Source organism: Capricornis sumatraensis, chromosome 3 (assembly GCF_032405125.1).
Source record: "Capricornis sumatraensis isolate serow.1 chromosome 3, serow.2, whole genome shotgun sequence".
Classification (NCBI taxonomy): domain Eukaryota; kingdom Metazoa; phylum Chordata; class Mammalia; order Artiodactyla; family Bovidae; genus Capricornis; species Capricornis sumatraensis.
In genome coordinates this window covers 123943933-123963014 of record NC_091071.1, presented here as the reverse complement: position 1 = coordinate 123963014, position 19082 = coordinate 123943933, and the positions used below count along the sequence as shown (strand labels likewise).

At 34.2% G+C, this 19082-nt stretch overlaps 1 protein-coding gene across 2 annotated transcripts in view; it reads right to left on the bottom strand.

Moving 5' to 3' along the window:
- The window catches only part of GLS (glutaminase), an 87268-nt gene that overhangs the window by 42261 nt on the left and 25925 nt on the right, over positions 1-19082 (bottom strand). For both annotated transcript variants that reach the window (XM_068966998.1, XM_068966999.1), the window contains exons 6-11: positions 17061-17224; positions 12991-13049; positions 5360-5392; positions 5217-5275; positions 1227-1293; positions 625-675 (exon numbers count right to left, since the gene is read on the bottom strand). In XM_068966998.1, coding sequence (XP_068823099.1) covers positions 625-675; positions 1227-1293; positions 5217-5275; positions 5360-5392; positions 12991-13049; positions 17061-17224 — 433 coding nt within the window. The remainder of the gene's footprint in view (positions 1-624; positions 676-1226; positions 1294-5216; positions 5276-5359; positions 5393-12990; positions 13050-17060; positions 17225-19082) is intronic.

The following is a 19082-nucleotide window of genomic DNA, read 5'->3' as shown; positions in this document are numbered from 1 at the left end:
TTCTTGGCTAAGATCAAGTATAGAAGTACCAATGGTATTAAATCTGTAAGAATGAACTGAAAACATGACAGGAGGTAAAGGATTCCTTCTTCTAAGGAAGACTATATTAACTTCAATTCTATACCACGGAAGATACGTAAACGGTCCTCTCCCCCATGAATATGGAAAGCTACTTTAACTTATTAGAAAATCCACTATGTGACACTGTAGAAATGAACTACACAAACTGAGAATATGCCACTTTAGAATGCTGAATGTAAACTTTTTGATAAAGAAACAAGTAACTCTTTCAAAAAAATATTTAAAACTAAGAAAACAGTGCTCAGTTTATAAGAAAAAGAAGCAATTGCTGGAGCTGTACATTAGTTTTAATACTCCTTAAATGTAACATTTTTATAGAAAAAAACATTTCCCTGTTACATTCTGAGATATTACAGGCATAAGATTGCATTTAACAAGGACTTTTTTTCTAAAGTTAATGGGAAATGACTTTCTCTCAGCCTAGAGCCAAGATTTCAGAGACATCTCTATTCTGCAAAATGTGACATATTATATACATATATACATAGTGGATATATATATATCCGCTTATATACATAGTTCATACAGTTAAATGTAAGTTACCTGGAAATAGAAGTCCAATATACCAACCATGTCTGTGCCTTCTGGGAAACACTGAAAAAATAAATGGGCAATTGAAAACACAGGCACACAGGAAAAAAATGCACACAAACAAGATACATGGAGATTACATTTAAAATATACACACATTTCATTCTAATTGAGAACAAAATAGGACACAATCTATAAAAGAGTGCAAAGACAAAATAATGAAGAATAAATCAAAATAATATCACATATATATTTCAAAATACTAGTTTAACTGACAATAATAAATTGATTCATTATTCATGAACCAAATTACTGGACCAGACACTTAAAATTTAAAAATCAAGTATAACCGACAACAGTCAAGGGTCATACTTTTGAAAAATAAACCAATCCTTATGCAAAATCTGCATTAATGTAACTAGACAAATATTTGAATGGTACCAAATACAACCTGCTTGAATAATATTATACTTTGATAGTATTAATTCAAGAGTGTTTTGCAAAACCTTCTGCATGTTAGTTATAGGTGGTTATTTAAAAGCTATTGTTTTTAGTATATATCTCTATTTTATTAAATGAAAGAGTAATCTGAAAAAGAAACAAAATTCAAAAACCTTTTTTTCCTTTAAGTAATATCCTATTGCAAAATTTCGATCTCCACTTTCTCTTTCAGACTGAAACCTAGAAGAAAAAAAAACACATTTGCTCTATTTATATACATACCCTCTGTAAAAGCATGATTGTTCTGTAGGTTAATCTGTATAGCAAAGTGCAGTATAAAGAACACTGACCCTTAGAAAGAGTCAAGGCTGCTGGGTTCTAGTCCCAGTTCTGTCAAAAGGGCAGCTATGTGGCCTTGGGCATGTCATTTAAGTAATAATTCTTTCTGCATTAATTTTCCCAGCTGTAAAAGAACTGAAATGAACTAGGCCCTTTCTAGTCTTCATATTTTGTGACTTAAGAAGCTAATTTTTAAATTACCAAATATTCAATTATTAAAATTTACTATTAGTATCTTCTGGCTCCCCTAAAGGAACAGTAGTCAATTTCAACTCAGGGAATCTATGGACATTTAACTAAGAGAGACACATGAATTGGGCCTAACAGCATTTGCTGGATTAACAAATTTCTGGGGAGTCTGGGCAGTGGCAAATAATACAGTAGGAACAAAGTTATAAAAGACAGGACTTCACTGAAGGATGCAAGCATTCTGATGTGTCTGGGAAACAGTTTCATGGAAAAGAGTGGAAAAATACCAAACCAACAAAGGAGACTAAACCCAAATTATCAAGATTCAATTCAGTTCAGTCGCTCAGTCGTGTCTGACTCTTTGCGACCCCATGAATTGCAGCATGCCAGGCTTCCCTGTCCATCACCAACTCCTGGAGTCCACCCAAATCCATGTCCATTGAGTCAGTGATGCCATCCAACCATCTCATCCTCTGTCGTCCCCTTCTCCTCCTGCCCTCAATCTTTCCCAGCATCAGGGTCTTTTAAATGAGTCAGCTCTTCGCATGAGGTGGCGAAAGTATTGCAGTTTCAGCTTCAACATCAGTCCTTCTAATGAACACCCAGGACTGATCTCCTTTAGGATGGACTGGTTGGATCTCCTTGCAGTCCAAGGGACTCTCAAAAGTCTTCTCCAACACCACAGTTCAAAAGCATCAATTCTTTTAGCATTCAGCTTTCTTTATAGTCCAACTCTCACATCCATATATGACCACTGGAAAAACCATAGCCTTGACTAGACGGACTTTTGTTGGCAAAGTAATGTCTCTGCTTTTGAATATGCTGTCTAGGTCGGTCATAACTTTCCTTCCAAGAGGTAAGCGTCTTTTAATATCAAAACTGATAAATGCTAAAAAGTGCAATGGCTCCTGATTGCCTACAAAATGAAAGCCTGAACGCTTTCAAGTTACCTTATCAGGTCTACATTTTAGAAGGACAATTCTGCTATCAGTTTGGGAAAGGAGAAAAAGAAAGGGGAATGATTTATTAGGAGACTACTGTTAACGAGAGCTACAGGAGCTCTTAACTAGGCAGTTGATGATAGGAGTGGAAGGAGAGGTACGATCAAATGTAAGAGCACTTGGGCAATCTTCCAACCAAATGGGAAGAGGAAAAACAGGGTAAAGTCTGGTACAAATCCTAGATTTCTAGCACAGTCTACAGAAAGGATGGCAATACCAACTGACATGGGGATCCCTAGAGAAAACAGCAGTTTGGGAAGTACCACGTTTGTCTGTGGTACATTTGAAAGCTCAACCTCGAAGAGTTCAGAAGCCTGCTGCTTAAAGAACTGTATGTGACATTCTTATTACTGATCAGGGGTGGACAGCTCCTTCTAACTCCATATCTGAATATTTCCATGGTCAGAAAAACAATGCTGGATATGACCAAGTTCTTGGAAATGAACCTGTCAACTTGCCATACTTGGCGACTAACTATATTCAGGAATGATCGAAGTGCCTAACACATAGTTCTGTTCATCAAACATTGTATCAGGTACTTACTATCCACTAGGTAACAGGAATACAGAAATGATTTGGAAGACACTCTATCCAGGAATTAAGGAGGTCCAAGTCTAATGGCAATGATGAGGCAAAGAGAGAGAGAATCGTAAAATAAGTTCAATAAAATACAGTAATATGAGAGCACAGAAGAAAGGTGAGATGAGATTAATAAAAAAACTTCCTGGGAAAGACACTCAGCTGATGAATAAAAGTTGGTTAAGACAGACAACATGAAATACAAAGCAACATCTAGTTTAGTTTTCATGCCAAAAATGTTTAAGCCTTGTCTAATCACTAGGAAACAATCCTATTCAAAATGGGGAATACCAATGGGCCAGATCTGGTCCATGCTTTTATAAATAAAGTTTTTTGAAACAAATCCTCACAGTGTTTATTGCTTGCTTTCCTACTAAAACAGTAGAGCTGAGTAGTTGCAACAGAGACCGTATGGCCCACAAATACGAAATATTTATTATCTAGTCCTCCTTCACAGAAAAAGTTAATTTATATTCCATTGAGAAGACAAAAAAAAAAAAAAAGCCACTTAATAAAATTTTAAAAAGCAAGGGTCTAGGTTAGGAGCACTGTTCCATTTTAAAAAGACAAAAAACTATCTCACATATATGTATATTTATATCAACATTCAAAAAATGAAGATCATGGCATCTGGTCCCATCACTTCATGGGAAATAGATGGGGAAACAGTGGAAACAGTGTCAGACTTTATTTTTTTGGGCTCCAAAATCACTGCAGATGGTGACTGCAGCCATGAAATTAAAAGACGCTTACTCCTTGGAAGAAAAGTTATGACCAACCTAGATAGTATATTCAAAAGCAGAGACATTACTTTGCCGACTAAGGTCTGGCTAGTCAAGGCTATGGTTTTTCCTGTGGTCATGAGAGTTGGACTGTGAAGAAGGCTGAGCGCCGAAGAATTGATGCTTTTGAGCTGTGGTGTTGGAGAAGACTTTCTTGAGAGTCCCTTGGACTGCAAGGAGATCCAACCAGTCCATTCTGAAGGAGATCAACCCTGGGATTTCTTTGGAAGGAATGATGCTAAAGCTAAAGCTCCAGTACTTTGGCTACCTCATGCGAAGAGTTGACTCATTGGAAAAGACTCTGACGCTGGGAGGGATTGGGGGTAGGAGGAGAAGGGGACGACCGAGGATGAGATGGCTGGATGGCATCACGGACTCGATGGACGTGAGTCTGAGTGAACTCCGGGAGATGGTGATGGACAGGGAGGCCTGGCGTGCTGCAATTCATGGGGTCACAAAGAGTCGGACACGACTGAGAGACTGAACTGAACTGACACGTATGTGTGTGAAGAGATGCACACTTGTTTTAAACTGTCCATCTAAGGAGAGAAACAGGTTGAGAAAAAAGCAAATGAGACAAAATATGGATCAGAAAATATAAGTGAACGATGTCCAGATTTTCATCATTTGTTGTTTCAACTTTTCTATTGATTTCTCAATTACAAAATAAAATGTTGGGGCAAAAATCAAGTTAGCCAGGCACAGAGAGATTACAAGAGGGAAGATAAGCATTATAGGCAAATAAAAAATCGAGAAAGTGCCAGTCAGTAGACATAAATTAAGGGTCTCTTCTAATTATATCCTTTCTCACAAGAATTCTATAAAAAGTAGTTAAAGGTATTTTAAGTGTTCTCCCTCAGGTGATTTAGAAATCACACATTTCTCTCTAATGACCAAATTCTAAGTAAGTATTTGTTCACTGATGTGTGTGTGTGTGTATGCGTGCTAAGCTCCTTCAGCCATGTCCGACTTTTTGCAACCCTATGGACCGTAGCCCGCCAAGCTCCTCTGTCCATGGGACTCTCCAGGCAAGAATAATGGGTTGCCATGCCCTCCTCCACGGGATTTTCCCAACCCAGGGATTGAACCTGCATCTCTTATGTCTTCTGCATTGGCAGGAGGATTCTTTACCATCTGAGCTACCAGGGAACACACTGAAGTATATATACATTAAGTCAGAAAAGAGTATTTACAATAAATACTGTGGCCTAGATTTTAAAAATTTCATGAGATCTAACCTATCACAAAAGCCTAAATCAAAAACCAGACTCACGTTGCATTACTGAATCCAACATATTCATTACCAGCCATCTTATTCAAAAACTGCATTACCTATAAACCAAAATGAGAAACTATTAGTAATCAAAAAACAAAACAGAGAATGTAGCATGAAAACTGAGTCTATATTATACTTACATAGTCAAATTTTTCAGCATTATTCACTCCTTGCTGCAAAGAAATGAGACATAAATGTTAATATAGACTCCATCACAGTTAAGCTTTTAAGTGAATATATTATTAAAATTCCAAACTGCTATCTTTATAATTAATATTCTGTGCATTAGTACTTTTAAATCTAGGTAATACTCATAAGGAAATTTAATATTTATATAAACTTTTTTTTAACATGTCCCTACATTAATACCTGCATGTTGAGAATGGATCTGAATTACAAAGGGAATGCTTTATTTTAAGTATAACTTCCCAACCCAAAGTTACAGAATTTTCAATACAAGTTCCTCAAATCCCCTTATCTTTCATAATACCATAATCTGCTAGAATGTATGTTATTATTTGATTTCACATTTAAAAAAGACTTAAAATAAAGTTTCACCCTTAGCAAAGAATTAAGCATATATATATTATGGTTTTCAATTAAGAACAACCTACTTATATTTCTAAAATATAAGTAGAAATACTTGTATTTCTTAAACCTTAAGCCAGTATTAGAGTTAGAAAATAAGTTATGTTGCAAAACTAATCTTTTACAATGCTAGCATATGTATACATTCTGGGTACACTTTACTAATGTAGAGAGATTCTACCTTTAATATCTCACTTGTTATAGCAATACTTGAACTAAAAAAATCTATTTCATAGTCTAAAAAAATTAGCTAAATTTGTATTTAGCATTATGCCAATTCAGAGAATGGAGGATGTATTGTTTCATCACTTCTATTTCTGACAAGTTAGCTGCTACTGCAAATGTCAACAGGAAAAATCTATGTAATGTAGATCAGTTCAAGTAGCCAAATGGTTTCGTTTTACCTCGGCGAAGTTAACAAAGCAGTAAGTTGTAGATCTGAAATCAAACGTATTAATTGGTGATATGCACCCAAAAGAAACAATACATCTCTAATTTTCAAAACAAGTTTAAAATGAAGTAATTTGATAACTAAATTTGAAAACTGGAAAATTTTAACTTTGCCATCAAAAAACCCAAAACAATACAATTTAAACTTTTATTACAAGGGGATGGGGGGAAGTACCAGAGTATTATTTAATTGAATAAAGCCAGGTTCATTCTCCACTGTACAAGTGGATTAGGATGTGGCTGATAATCTGAAAACTTAACAAATCAACTTATTTGAGAAAGAATGTGCAATCACATATACAAATCAGTAGCTGGAAAGACCACCACACTATTTCTTCAAAATCAGGAATTAACAAAGCTTCAACAAGCTAAGGATAATATAGTTACAGCCATACTGTAATCACTATCTATGTATTTCCTCTAAAGTGTCCTTTGACATATTATAAGTTTTGTTTCTTTATAATACACCAGAAATCAAAATGTAGAAATGTAACTCCAAAGCTGTTCAATGAAAAATAATTAAAAGAAGAAATTACCAACTTCATTGAACTGTTGCAGTTGTCAAAATATTCCATAGATCCTAATGCTGTAAAATATGTAACAACATTTAAACCACAAAAACCTTTTCAACCTTTGAAAAAGCACAAAAAACAACTCTTTTGGAAAAAATTGTCAGCATTTGCATTGGGATGTCACATGGATAATTACTGGTTATACAATTAATCAATGTAAAATAAACAAATTATATTGAACTATCATTCTCTGACCTAAACTGTACTTTCTTTGTTTAGCTGTCATGTTTAATTTTTAAAAAAACAAACACTGTCTCAACTCTTTGACTACAGTCATGTTCTTGATCTACTTTGCAGCTTACTAAACTAATGTACAATTAGGTTTTACTTCTATGCTATTTTTCAGAAACAACTGGTATTTTTAAGAAGCAACTGATATTTGTCAATGTCTATCATCATATAACATTTTGGGTAAACTATCTGAAATGTTTTGGCAGATTATGCAAACAGGCAAAATATCTAAATGATTGTGTTGACTCAAGAAATCTCTACTCAAAACTTCCCCATTTAATCATAAAAGTACTTGATTAATGTTTCTTTTTATTATTTACCTAGAAATAGCATCTAAGTTGATAAGATGTATTTGCCCTGTCATCTCTTGTAAAGGTTTCATGTACCCCAGGGATATATGCAATCTAGTAATCATTATGTCATTCTAATTTTGAAAATTTTACAGTATAAAGTTTATTTGCACAGTTGTTAGAAAAAAACACACATACACATACCAAATAACCTAGAGTAAATCCTACCCCCGTACCATCCCGCCAAAGCAAAACAAACTGTTTTAAAAAAAAAATCATTTCTCAGTAGCGGGATACAGTGGGTTGAAGGAACAAATGTTATGAAAATTAAAGCCAGGAATGGGTGGATGGCAGCTGGTTATACTATTGTTTATTTTGTGTTATGTTTGAAATTTTTCATATAAAGGTAAAGGAAAAATGTTTATTTGTTAATAATTCCCCACAATAATTACAAAACTGTTCCTTTAAAATATTTTTTAAATAGTAACTGATTTTTAATTAGTTCATATAATAGTGGATATTTTAATTGTTAGAATAAAAAGTTTAATTCTCTCATTTTGAATTTTTGTAGATGTAAAAGTTGAGAAATCTTGCTGACAACAGATGAGTAGACGGAAATCAGAAAGGTTTTAACAATGTCATTCAATCCTTTGCACATCTATCTCATTACACACAAAGGTCACACAGTAAAATATATCTTCAAAAATTACACTTAATGTTCTTATTAACTAACAACTTGATCAGATCCTCTTCCCTTTTGCTGACACCAAACACTGGAAACAACCTGGTATATAAGATTTGTTCCCAGTCATTATAGTGATTACAGTAATTCACATCAGCAATACCATAACTACAGTCTTTCAAAATGTTCTCTCCTGATGGTGACCAAGAAGTTTTTACAATCTGAGGCAGTGTACCACAGTAAAATTTGGGACCTGAAAAATATGCCTTTCTTTTGGAAAATGTGGGGAAAACTGGACCAAAGACAGATTAATTTTAAGAAAAAGCACAAAAGGAAACAGACTTGGAAACTGATAGTTTTAGTATCAATGCCCCTTTATATCTTGGAAAAATATTCCCATGCCCAAGGACATGTTTATTTCAGTGTTAAGTCACTGTACAAGCATTATTAGATAAATATCTTTATATTATATACAGTAGGAAAACATAAAAAAGATACATTGGACAAAATACATTTACCAAAACATCTAATCCATTTACCCCAAGACTTTGAAAAAGCAAGCCATGTGGTTTGAAAAGGTTAGTAATCAGACCCTGAGATCAGAAAATTTTTTGATAAATGTACCTATCAAGTTAAAGAATTTACATTCCATTGAGGAAAACTTTTATGAATAAAGATTTAATAAAGAAGTTTTAACACTGGCCATTAAAATTTGATAAAGAGTTTTAACACTGGCTATTAAAAGAACTAATATAAATATATTGGAGTAGTTTTATAACCTGTTTTTGCAATATACTCATGAACTGAATCATGTACTATACATCACAATATAGGTGAAATATCACTAAAAACAGGGACATGTGCCAATAAATTTAATATTACTCATTTAAAGTCAACACATTAATCACAATTTTGTAAATCAATTGATTCATTCATGAAGTATGGAGGTATAGAAGCCAATTGAAAATTAAATCGAAAAGGAAAAAAGACATAGAAGAAAAAGGCAAAAAGAGGTAACTAAAAATTTTATAAAACATTTAGCTTAATCTAGCCAAAGAAAATGCTTTAAAGTTAAATAATATGTGGAGGATTAATATAGATTACATGTAAAAAATACTGTTCTAAATCTAGTACTTCCATGGATTAACCCTAAAAATAAAGTAACAGAAAAGTGAATTATATTGACACCAATTACCAACCCCAAGCGTATCTACTGATATAAACATAAAGCAAATATAAGTCAGTTACAATCCTTTCTTATTAATGTTACCAAGTTCAAGGCATCGTCCATTGCACCCCAGAGTCACAAACTGCCTCCCGTGTAACAAGTGATGGTCAACATGACTAAACTGAACATTCCATACATACTAACTAAATTTGCCTTGATTTTTTAATGGAGCATGATTAATTAAAGAAAAAAAAAAAGACAGGAAAAAACCTCCAAAATTTTAAACTCAAAAATAATTTGGACTAAAAAAAAAAAAGAGAAATCAAGTTATTCAAATGACAAAAACCAGAAACTACCAGTAGAACTGAGATACAAACATATAAGACAATGCAATTTACTCTTTACCTTTAAAATAAAAAAGCAGAAGTGCGATAATTTTAATACATTGCCCTAATTTTCCCACCCAGCCATCAAATTATTACAAGATCTTAACTTTCAAACTGAAACTGAGATTAAAAAATAATGTAAGGATACTGCTGTTTCTTCCAGAACAACTGTGCTTTCAAATTTATTTTTACTGTTTCCTTTAAGTCAAACAACCACATTATCATTATCATCAAATATAACAAACTGCATCAAAAAGTATTCCTTTAAGTTTAGCAGCTACCACAGAGAGAAAGAGGTTAGCACCTTCATGGTTTTTTAAATTATGTGCATTTTAAGTACAAAAATGACATTTTCTTTTATGAAGGTATTTACCTATATAGCTTTGTTTAAAATTTTAAATATTGGAGTTTTCCTACAAGTTTAGTAGTTAAGAATTTATGCAACAGGTTCCTTCTGTCCAAATCCTCCTTTTTTCCACAATCTGCTAATCCTTTTGAACATCTGCTCTGCCTCTTCCCCCATTTCCTGAGGATCACCACCAATCCTACAAGGAAAAAATATCAATACTACAAAATTATGAAATAAAGAGTCTTACTAAAGACTCTACTAATTTATGTGTTTGGGGGCAGGGGGATAACATGAAGAAAATATTTTAATAGCACCATAATAAAGTCTTGAATTTTGAAAGAAAGAATAACCTTAAGGTCATCAGTTAAAAAACAAAATTCACATTGAGTAGCCACTGTATAAGAGCCACACTTCAGGTACTCAAAGTGTAAGCTCCTTGATAAGAGGCCTAGTTCCTTACAGATAACAAGCACTGACTAATGTCCAAAGAATGACTATACACACTCACTAAAAATGAGACTGACTTCTAATTCAATAAACTGGTATCTTCTGTATAAGTGAAATAAGGAAAATAATATTTCTCAACTTTTTAGACAATCTAATTATGCCAGGTAAAGACGAAGATGTCATCAAGAAAACAGCAAACAGTTACATTAAAAATGGCAGAGTGAATGTGAATGAACAGCAAACAGAAAATCAGGAGATTTAGCTTAAGCCAAGTCCACTGCTGTTAGAACCTATCAAGTCTATTTCCTCATTTTACCTATTTAGTAAGAGGGCTGAGCTTGAAAACCCCTTCAGCTATGGTTTTATTACTTGAGCTTCAACTACCAATTCATAAATATTATGTGATCATATAATCTGCAGAGATCACAGACAGGTGTTTATAAAAGTTTTGACTTCTTTTTTAAAAAGAGTCCAAGAAAAGTATTATATTCTGGGACAATTTTACACAGAGGTATGTCAAGCTTACTCCTCCAAGATTTAGATGAACTTCTTTTAAAAAAAAAAAAAAAAAAAAACATAAAACTTGTGAAACACCATCTAAAAATAAAACAAAAATATTCAAAGAAAGTGACCTTAAATATGAACCATACCCCAAAGCTTCATTTCCAACTTTGTCAGTAAATTTTTCTAAATTTAAAATTTCTGATCAAATTTGTAAAGACAAGATGACTCAGTTAAATGCAGTTACATACAACCACACTTATGCTGTGTATGTGTGTTTTTTGAACTGTTTCTCAGTACTTACATTAATGTGGCTCAATATATAATTTATGGCATGTGATTGAACATGGTAAGTGAAACTTATAAAGTAATGATGTGGTATGACCAGACATGCATTTCTCACATGCAGCATTTCAGTGTAGTATATTAAGCCCATGAATCATTAAACAAAAGATGTTTAACTGCATGCAGTTAAGCAAGACTGCTATTAATCATTTACATATGTCCTTTCTTGAAAATACTATTGGTGTGCTATGTTAATCTCTCTCCAGTGTAAAAGTTCTTAAACTGAGATCCAGGGTCAGCTTCAAAGGGTCTGTGAACTCCCTACGGTTCATATAAAATCATGGTATGTGAACATTTTTTCTGGAAGGCCCAAAAAAGGGTTAGAACCATTCTAGTGGTTTTCTCATTAACCACTAATGCATACCTTTTATTATCATAACTTTCCTTACTTCTAGTTTAAGTTACATGTTCAAATCTGAATAGTTATTACTGAAACTTTTCTCTCACTATAGTATTTCATTGTAAGGGTGCATTTACTGGTGTATACCTCACATTGTACTGGAAGCTACCTGAAGGCATGACTATGCCTATCATATACTCATAACTTTATAATAAACATAGTTTCGTTCATCTCAAACTGACAACTCTTCTATTAAACAGCAACAAATAACTAGAGGTTATAATGGGCAAACTGAAAATTTTCATAGCCTAAAATTACTTACATTAAAAAATAATACTTGGCTATGTAATATCTACGTCACTGGAGTTACAAGGATTAAGTGGCCAGTACTTACGAAGCATTTGCTCCAAAATAACAACATATACATTCTTAAGATACTACTCTTCTATTTTAAAGGCTTTCCCTCATGATTAACAATAATAAATTCATGAGAGTTAAGAGAATTTATAGCATACAAACTAAATGAAATTTTATTAATTGGGCCAAGGGTATAACTTATATTCAAACATTCCTTGAGTAACCAAGGTATCTCATATTCAGAAATGCATCTACAAAGCCATACAGCTATGTTATCTTCAACCATGGAATAGATATGCACAGATTTACTGAAGAAAGTATATAAATGTTGCAAACACAAATGAAACATAATTGAATATAAATGAAACTTATAATTAGAAATTAAAAACTTAAGCAGTATCACAAAATAGAACCATTTTCAAATACTTATTCAATACAACATTAGTATTTCCAATTATTAAGGCAAACTAGACACTTAACAAGAAAACATACAGTGTAAACAAACCAAAGAGTAGGAAAAATAAAATAAAATAACTTAATAATTGGAATAAATCTTGTTTACGATTCAAGTAAAACAAATGAAACAAGTTCAAATGAAAATTGTGATTACAGTTCATGAAAGTCAAGGACTTGCGAATATTCAAGGGTAAATGTACTTTGTCTTTAACACAAAGTACCAGAACATTTGTCCCTACATATGCTGATGACAAACATCAAACAGTAACATGCTGTTAATTCTGTTTACATCTGTTCATTCTAGAAGAGCCAAAAAGAGAAAGAAAAAAATATTAAAACTTTAAGAAGAAAAACTGTGACTACTGTTCAACAGAAACTTCTTTTTGAATTTCTGCCAGATCTTCAGGTCAAGAGTGTCAGAATTTATAATGAGTCATCTGTTTTCAGTTTTGCCCTTGAAATTACATCATTTATTTGGAAATAAATAAAAATTCTAACCTCATACTGTAAGATTAACACCAAAAGAAAACTTTTCACAGTTCTACATAAGGTTCATATTTATGCCTTAGTATTTAAAAATATTACTAGATTAAAACATCAACAGTTTACCTTTATTAATGAAGTCACAACAATTGCTCCAGCATTTACCATAGGATTGTGTGGTTTGTCTGAAAAATATAAAAGCAACGGAATTATGTTAAGTACCTGATACCACTTCCCATGAACATACACCTATTTTCTTTATATAAGCCACTATTACAATTCTTTTTGGGGGTGGGAGGTAGAAAGTAGAAGAATGCAATTAAGTCTTTACACATCAAACCAGTAATACACTTCTCAGAAGCTACTATAATTATACAGGCAAACAAAGATTCAGATATAAAAAGACAGTGAATAGTGGTATAAGAGCACATTCAAATTTCCTAACTATGCCATTTACTACCTATTTGATCCTGGGCAAGTAACTGAATTTCACTGTGCCTCAATTCTCCCATCTCTAAACAGCACCAATATCTCAGCAAATCATAGTACTTGAATGAATTAAAACACATGAAATGTTCTGGCACATCACTAAGCAATCAAATAGTATTACTATTAAAAATCACCTTGGAAAAAGCATATCTAGTGTGGACCCAATTTTCCTTTTAGAAAATATTTTACTTTCTTATTTATGTGTATATATATGTACATGCTCAGTCAGTCAGTCATGTCCCAACTCTTTGCGACCCCATGAACTGCAGCCCACTAGTCTCCTCTGTCCATGGGGATCCTCCAGGTAAGAATACTGGAGTGGGCTACCATTTTCTTCTCCACATACACATGCAGAAAAAGAAAACACAAACAAGTAATACATATAGGATAAAAATATTACAGGGTATTTAAGTTGTATTGTCCATGCTTTCTGTATTTCCTGACAATAAGGAAGTATTTTGTATAATTAAAAAATTACTTAAAATTTAACTTCACCCAAAATCCTACCTCTTCTAATTCTTCCAACAAAGAGAATTTCAAAGTCTCAGCTGATTATATTGTCATTTACAGTACAGCACAAATGCCAAACAGGGGCACTACAAACATTTATTTGAAAGCATAATTCCTAATCTATCTGTTTGTGGTAGTAACTTACTTCTTTGGGAACAAGATCCTATCTAACTTAACAAACCTAGCAAAGTTCATAAGTTATTGCTACATTATTTGTCTCCTTGAATTTTAAGCAAGTTATCTCCTGTGAGATAAGTCTAGAGCTAAACAAGGAAATTCTCAACTGTTGAAGATTTCTGTATAACCCAGGAATTCCAGTCTCACTATATAACCAAGAAAAATAAAAACTTATGTGTACACAAATATTCTCAGCAGTATTATTGGTAATAGTTAAAAAACCTGAAAAATAACCCACAACTCAAAATCCTGCCAAATGATGAATGGGTAAACAAAATGTGCTATTATCCATACAATGGAATATTATTTAGCAATTAAAAATGAAGTACTGACATATGCCCAACATGAAAGCACCTTAAAAACATATGCTAAAAAAAGTAAAATATGCCAGTCATAAAAGACCAAATATAAGGATTCCATGTACATAGAACGTACAGAATAGGCAAACCCATAGAGACAGCAAGTAGATTACTAGTTTCGAGGCACAGAAGAGAAATAGAGATTGACTAATAATGGGCACAGGGTATCATTTGAGGTGATAAGCATCCCACGATTGGTTGTCATGACTATACAACTCTATGAATATACTAAAAGTCATTAAATAGTACATTTTGAATGAGTAAATTATGTGGTAGGTGAATTCTATTTCAATAAAACTGTTGAAAATGTTTAATTAAAAAACAATAATGACAAAAAATTGGGTAACTTAACAGTACATTATTCTCCTCAGTATAAGATCAATAACGTGATTTAGTAGCTAGCTCTGCTTTAACATTTTGGATTATGATAATGACAAGGTTTCCAGTAGTCATGTATGGATGTGAGAGTTGGACTGTGAAGAAAGCTGAGTGCCGAAGAATTGATGTTTTTGAACTGTGGTGTTGGAGAAGACTCTTGAGAGTCCCTTGGACTGCAAGGAGATCCAACCAGTCCATCCTAAAAGAGATCAGTCCTGGGTACTCACTGGAAAAATTGATGCTGAAGCTGAACCTCCAATACTTTGGCTACCTGATGCGAAGGGCTGACTCATCGGAAAAGACTCTGATGCTGGGAGGGATTGGGGGCAGGAGGAAAAGGGGATGACAGAGGATGAGATGGCTGGATGGCATCACCGATTCGATTGATGTGAGTCTGAGTGAACTCCAGGAGTTGGTGATGGACAGGGAGGCCTGGCATGCTGCGATTCATGGGGTCACAAAGAGCTGGACACAACTGAGCAACTGAACTGAACTGAATGGCAAGTTACAAAAGTTAAAATAAAACTTAGTACAGGAATACTGTCTAAGTAGTACAATGAGGATTTCACCTATTTCAAATTATGCTAAGAGAAGTCTGCTTTCTTTGAGATCACACCAAATGAGAATTATTATTGTCACAGAAAAACAGTACACAGCCAAAGGGAAGCCAAAAACCAAAAAATCTCCAGTATTACATCCATCTGAAAGGGAAACCACATGCAGACAGAAAGCAAAATACAGAAATCAGGCTGTGCTAAATTAGTTTATACATGTATTTGTATATATTCAAGTATCTGTCCTTTCATTTTTGACATTATCAGGTTCAGTCTCTAGGGCTCTAGAAGGTTGAAAGTGAAAGTGAAAATAGCTCTGCTGCTGCTAAGTCGCTTCAGTCGTGTCCAACTCTGTGACCCCATAGCCTACCAGGCTCCCCCATCCCTGGGATTCTCCAGGCAGGAACACTGGAGTGGGTTGCCAGTTCCTTCTCTAATGCATGAAAGTGAAAAGTGAAAGTGAAGTTGCTCAGTCCTGTCCGACTCTTCGCGATCCCATGGACTGCAGCCTACCAGGTTCCTCCATCCATGGGATTTTCTAGGCAAGAGTACTAGAGTGGGGTGCCATTGCCTTCTCCGGAAAATAGCTCAGTTGTGTCCAATTCTTTGCGACCCCATGGACTATACAGTCCATGGGATTCGCTAGGCCAGAATACTGGAGTGGGTAAACTTCTGAAACTTCTCTAGGGGATCTTCCGAACCCAGAGATTGAACCCAGGTCTCCAAAATTGCAGGTGGATTCTTTACCAGCTGAGCCACAAGGGAAGCCACAGAATAAAAAGATTATGGTAAAATAAAAAAGAAAATGCAACTGCCCTCAAAACAAACTGAAAAAGAAGCCTAAGAAAATACCAGTTGTAGCTTCACTTAAAAAAATTAATAAAACAATGAGTATAAGGCATATGCTCATTTTTTATCCAGCATAAAAAAAAACTATAAGAGTGGTCGCAATCACTGAATTCCTTTACTTTTGTCTTCAATTCTATTTTAACTCAGCACATGCGGAACCTAGCATATACCCAAAGGACTAAAAAATAGAAACCAATCTATATGTTGGTATTTAGATTTAAAATCTCTATCAGATTAAAGTACTATCTACCTTTGTCATCCTCTTTTTTTTTGGATTCCAGTAAACTATTTAGACTTGTTAGTATCCAACTATTTAAAACAAGATATTTCTTTCATATACTAAATGTTATGGAAGAGCAAAAACAAAAACATCATCTCTACAAGGGCCACCATAAAAACTTTTTATTATGGAAGTTTTCAAACATATATAATATACAAAAGTAGAAAGAAAAGAATACAAGTGTGCATGTACCCATCATTTAGCTTCAATGATAACTAATACTGATAACATTGATATTGATAACCAAGAATGATATTTTTTATAACCAATACCATTTAGTTTCAATGCTAACCAACAAATTCCAGACACTGAGATTTTGTAAGATATTCCCCTATGGGTAACTGTATAGTGAAAGTCTTATTTTCTGCCCTAGAACTCTCTACCTCACCCTCCAGTGGTATAAAAATGCCCAAATAAAACTATTTTTTAAAGTAAGTGATTAAACTATCTCTATGGGTTTCAAACTATTTTCATGACAAATGAAAAAGTATGAATGTTCCAACTTTTTTTCTCCCCCCCCCAAAAAAACACAAAACTACTTAGATTTACACAGGAAAATGAGATATTTCTTTTTCCAAGTAACTTTTATATAATTCTTACCATCTTCATTTAAAAACAGTTTGTTGAACCTTAATCCACTTGGCTCTTTCCCAACATATCGATGCACATATTCTGTTCCAAGGTCATTAACAGCAATGGCATATTTCAAAGGTTTTACACAGGACTGAAGACAAAATGGAACTTTGGTATCTCCAACAGAATGCCTATTAAAAAGTAGATTTATAAAAAATTTACATCATTGGGAAAAAATGTAATAACTAAATTCTAATTTACAACAGCTTTCCCATAATTCAACTACAAGTTTACTTGAACATTAAATAATAATTAAGAATAAATATGTTTATTTAAAAAATGCAAACATTTACAAGTACTCAAGTAAGAGACTGGCTCAAAATTATTATATAATAAGTAATGTGAAAAACTGCCTCTGAGGACCTCTGAGGACAAGGGGGTATGACCCTCCTTACTTCTATCTGGATTCTAACATAAAAATTGAACTAGTGCTTTTAGAAATTAGTCACCATTCTTTTTACTCATAGCTTTAATCAAGGCTAAATTTCTTTGCAGCCAAAGATGGAGAAGCTCTATACAGTCAGCAAAAACAAGACCGGGAGCTGACTGTGGCTCAGATCATGAACTCCTTATTGACAAATTCAGACTTAAATTGAACAAAGTAGGGAAAACCACTAGACGATTCAGGTATGACCTAAATCAAATCCCTTATGACACATACCAGAAGTGAGAAATAGATTTAAGGGACTAGATCTGATAGATATGAGTGCCTGATGAACTACGGATGGAGGTTCGTGACATTGTACAGGAGACAGGGATCAAGACCATCCCCATGGAAAAGAAATGCAAAAAAAGCAAAATGGCTGTCTGGGGAGGCCTTACAAATAGCTGTGAAAAGAAGACAGGTGAAAAGCAAAGGAGAAAAGGAAAGATACAACCATCTGAATGCAGAGTTTCAAAGAATAGCAAGAAGAGATAAGAAAGCCTTCCTCAGCGACCAATGCAAAGAAATAAGAGGAAAACAACAGAATGGGAAAGACTAGAGATCTCTACAAGAAAACTACAGATACCAAGGAAACATTTCATGCAAGATGGGCTCGATAAAGGACAGAAATGGTATGGACCTAACAGAAGTAGAAGATATTAAGAAGAGGTGGTAAGAATACACAGAACTGTACAAAAAAGATCTTCATGACCCAGATAATCACGATGGTGTGATCACTCACCTAGAGCCAGACATCCTGGAATGTGAAGTCAAGTGGGCCTTAGAAAGCATCACTATGAACAAAGCTAGTGGAGGTGATGGAATTCCAGTTGAGCTATTTCAAATCCTGAAAGATGATGCTGTGAAAGAGCTGCACTCATTATGCCACCAAATTTGGAAAACTCAGCAGTGGCCACAGGACTGGAAAAGGTCAGTTTTCATTCCAATCCCAAAGAAAGGCAATGCCAAAGAATGCTCAAATTACTGCACAATTGCACTCATCTTACACACTAGTAAAGTAATGCTCAAAATTCTCCAAGCCAGGCTTCAACAATACGTGAACTGTGAACTTCCAGATGTTTAAGCTGGCTTTAGAAAAGGCAGAAGAACCAGGGATCAAATTGCCAACATCCACTGGATCATCAAAAAAGCAAGAGAGTTCCAGAAAAACATCTATTTCTACCTTATTGGCTATGCCAAAGCCTTTGACTTTATGGATCACAATAAACTGTGGAAAACTCTGAAAGACATGGGAATACCAGACCACGCGACCTGCCTCTTGAGAAACCTATATGCAGGTCAGGAAGCATCAGTTAGAACTGGACATGGAACAACAGACTGGTTCCAGATAGGAAAAGGAGTATGTCAAGGCTGTATATTGTCACCCTGCTTATTTAACTTATATGTAGAGTACATCATGAGAAACGCTGGGCTGGAAGAAGCACAAGCTGGAATCAAGATTGCCGGGAGAAATATCAATAACCTCAGATATGCAGATGACACCACCCTTATGGCAGAAAGTGAAGAGGAACTAAAAAGCCTCTTGAGGAAAGTGAAAGAGGAGA